Here is a 3,716-nt window from a genome sequence, read left to right on the forward strand (position 1 = left end):
CCACCCGCGGGGAAGTCCCACGGTAGCCTTGTATCGATCACGGCTCTGTGTGAAGCTAGATTCGCAGAAAACTTGCAGTTAGTCCACTGTTCAAGTTGCTTACTAGTGTATCATAGAGTTCTAGGTGGAAGTTCAACTTAACAGTCTCCACTCCAATATCGGTATATAAAACAGTGTATTGGAACCAAAGGAAATTTTGTGTGTGTCTGGGATCTGGTGGGGGGTTGCTTGAATTTTTCTATTTTGGGTCAGCCCAATAATAATTTTAGAAATGTATAATAAATCCTAGAGGCCCATGCAGCTCATTCGTGCAAGGCAAGAGGTGGAAAAGTTTAGTCCCACATTGCTAGTTTAATGGGAGTTGGACCTCCTTATGAGGGAGGATGTTTCCACACATGTATGAGCTTGAGAACATGAGAGACATACACGTGCGCTCCTCCTCCTCCGCCGCCCGCCTCGCCTAGTCACGACGCGGGTTGGAGGAATGAGCAAAGCCGAACTTCCTCTCGCCACCGGTTCCATTCTCTGTGTTGCTGCTACGTTCTTCCCCATCCCGACTTGCGGCATGCACCATTGGTCGGGATAGTAGGCCTCTGAAACTCTGTCTCTTCGAGTCCTGTACGGGAGAAGGGCGATAAGGTTTTTGGGGAGCGCTCAGCGTGACTACTGGCTTCCATCACGGACATCGACGACCACTTCCCCGACGTCGACCACCTCTTCAGTAACATGGCTACTGACAACGCCAACACGAACCCTGCTGCTGCTGCAACTCAGTACGTGCTCCTGTTCTTTTCGTTTGAGTTCCTGCTGCAACTTCTTGCTCTAGTTTCTCTTCTAGATATGTTCCGTTTCTATTCATCTTTTCAGATGCCTTCTTGCGTGTATAGAACGGATCTACATATGTCACTTCTAGATCATATGTGCACATGCCTTTCGATATCTCATCTTTATATTACCTGCCTTGTTTCATCTCTATTATGATAGTCATGTTTTATCTACATATTTTGTTAATAAAATCCTATGATAAATTGTTCGTATTTCCAACAGAGGTTATGTTTAATGATGATGATGGGGAGTTAGCAGCACTTGTCGAGGGTCTCACATACACCGCCCATTGCTAAATTTTATTTACAAAATATGTGAATTTTTTTATTTCTAGCAATGAACGAAATAGCCAATCTAACGCCCTATGTTATTCACACTATCACACAGGCAAGACCAGAAAATAATTTGACAACGGCATCTTGCCATCTTGGCAGCAGGGTTCAGCAGGCAACAACCAAGATGAATGCGTCGAGGGATCGGGGGAACCACGTCGACACGTTGTGATGCCCTGTGTATAACGGATATGTATAATTCTTTTCGCAACACACGTTTTAGATAGGTCCATCCTAGATTTACTCCAACTTGTCTCACCCACGCACTGCTGCCATGCGCAAAACACAAGATTGACCAGAAAGCTTGTTAAGGGGACTCGGAGAGTGGCTATCGACGAAAACATGTAGCACGAGATGTCTACTTATACTCTTTTCAAAATAAATGTCTCAAATTTAATACAACTTTATACTAAAGATAGTATAAATTTAAGTCATTTGTTTTGAGACGAATGGAGTATCTTCTGTGTCAAATATATGCACATGAAATATCTGATTGTTGTGTTCATCTCGATGTCCGGTGGTTACCATCTTTGAAGAATGGTATTCTCTCTACTGTTTTAGTGGAATGATAATTTCAGAATAAGATTGATTAAGCAAGGTAGGATGATTTCAAAATAACATTGGTTAAGTGAGGAACGATGATTTCAAAATAACATTAATTGAGCGATGTATTGCACTTTTGCGATTCGTCTCAAATAATCTCTACCCCTAAAAGGGACACATTAAGCAGTGACAGCGATCTTCATGCCTTGCTGGCAGTGACCTGGAAAACTGCATATGAAGAACGCTTTGCCACCGGGGGCGAGCTTGATATGGTCATTGCCGGAGGTGTGGGTCCTTGACGGGCCAGAGACCTTGCATGAGTTGTAGTCACCTTCTCCCACCTGCACCACGTTGTGCATACTCGGGTTGTACTTGAACACTACATGCATTAGTTAACACAAGAATAAAGATCAAAACGTATATTCCTTCATATATACATACATCAAGAATAGCTAATCACTTGGTCTTTAGAGTTCTCACCAAGCACGTCACCGGATTGGATGCGCTTTGCCCTCTCCCAACCGGAGACACCGAAGGTCCATCCCTTGCTGTCACCAACAGTCCACTCCTTGCCATGCACAACGGTGGTTGCGCAGCAAACGGCGAGAAGCAACAGTTGAAGGGTGGGTATGATGGTTCCTCGTGCCATCGAAGGTGTTGCCCTTGACTTCTTGTCGCTACGGAAGATCACAAGAGCAACAAAGAGAAATTGTAGTCGCTTCCTCAAGTGATGGCTTGTGCTCGATCTCTTTCTCGTATCATATATATATGCTTTTAAAGTGGTCAGCTAAGATCATTGTTTTAATGCGCTCAAATAATGAGAATCGTCCTTTAAATGAGAAAATCAACAATTATGATATCCGACATTAGTTAGTATATTCTACCAAATCCTCCAACTTATACAATTCGATCTAGTATTAATTGAAATGAACAAGGATGCATTTATTTTCCTACTTTTGAGATTTAGTAAATAATTTTTTTCTTGGATGCATTAGTTGCATATCGGGTATTCATATATACTAGTATTAGATGATATATTTGTAATAACCTTAACTTTGGAATACAAAATCATTTCTAATACCGAGAAGTCGGTAAAGTGAACTTTAAAACCATAGCAGCTAAAGGATGATCAGATGCCATGATTTGTGATCGTCTAGTCAAATCAGTTGAAATTGACAACAAATTTTAGATAATTGAAGTACGAATGAGTTATGATGAGTAGAATTTTTTTAACGTGTTTGGTTTGTATAAGAATTTGGACTTGTTCAACAAAGAGGTAAGTCCGATGAGATACGAGAGAACCTAGCTTAGAGGGAAAAACCTATGAGACTCACCAAGAAGATGCTGCCACTGGGGAGTTGGTATATCGTTGGAATTAGTTCTACTTCTAAAGACTTCAACACAATTTTAAAACAGAAGGATCATGTTAATTATGAAAAGTACCATCAAGTGTTGAATGGAAGGATCTCATTACTTCCGGAGTACCTACGTGGTGACAACCGATGTCATAGGACACCGGGTAGAAATTGCGGGCACATTATATAGCCAAAGTTTTGGACTTTGATACAGGTAAAACTTAGAGCATCTCCAACAAACGCGAAGCATGGTACACAATTTTTTATAGTAACGTGCAACGGTCATTTTTTGCTTGAGTAAGGAGTTGCTTCAGTACGCGCTGTAAATTTTTAGCACCAGCGTACCGTTTCAGCAGACGCTATAAAATCGAGCATGTTATGCCGTCGGCGCACAAACAACACATACAAAATGATCTCAAACATCCAAAATATGCAAAGTTCGCACAAACAAGATTAACCACTAGCAAGTTTATGACAAACAAGTTCACACAAACGATAGAAAAGCCGATGGCTAAACTACTTCTCGTCGTCCTCCTTCGACTCGGTGGTGTCCTCCGACTCCAAGGCCATAATGAAGGCGTCATTCCACCGCTCATCGTCGTCATCCCAGATCGACGCTTCTTTGGCTCGATGTTGAAGAGTGCGGCCTCCTTCCGCGTAC

At 42.1% G+C, this 3,716-nt stretch overlaps 1 protein-coding gene across 1 annotated transcript; it reads right to left on the bottom strand.

Moving 5' to 3' along the window:
- Positions 1–1,729: 1,729 nt before the first annotated feature.
- Positions 1,730–2,460, bottom strand: LOC123417810 (basic blue protein-like). The gene is made up of 2 exons (XM_045106925.1): positions 2,181–2,460; positions 1,730–2,079 (listed from the first exon to the last, which is right to left on the bottom strand). Exons 1-2 carry the CDS (start codon positions 2,347–2,349, stop codon positions 1,880–1,882), a joined length of 369 nt encoding a protein of 122 aa, XP_044962860.1. The 5' UTR covers positions 2,350–2,460; the 3' UTR covers positions 1,730–1,879.
- Between the last annotated feature and the right edge of the window lie 1,256 nt (positions 2,461–3,716).

The sequence above is a fragment of the Hordeum vulgare genome, chromosome 1H, assembly GCF_904849725.1.
Source record: "Hordeum vulgare subsp. vulgare chromosome 1H, MorexV3_pseudomolecules_assembly, whole genome shotgun sequence".
Classification (NCBI taxonomy): Eukaryota; Viridiplantae; Streptophyta; class Magnoliopsida; order Poales; family Poaceae; genus Hordeum; species Hordeum vulgare.

Bases quoted from the DNA above. Each gene is read 5' to 3' on its own strand.
- LOC123417810 (XM_045106925.1), bottom strand. From the start codon at position 2,349: ATGGCACGAGGAACCATCATACCCACCCTTCAACTGTTGCTTCTCGCC. The intron at 2,080-2,180 runs GTGAGAACTCTA...TAATGCATGTAG, and splicing joins CCAATCCGGTGACGTGCTTG to TGTTCAAGTACAACCCGAGT.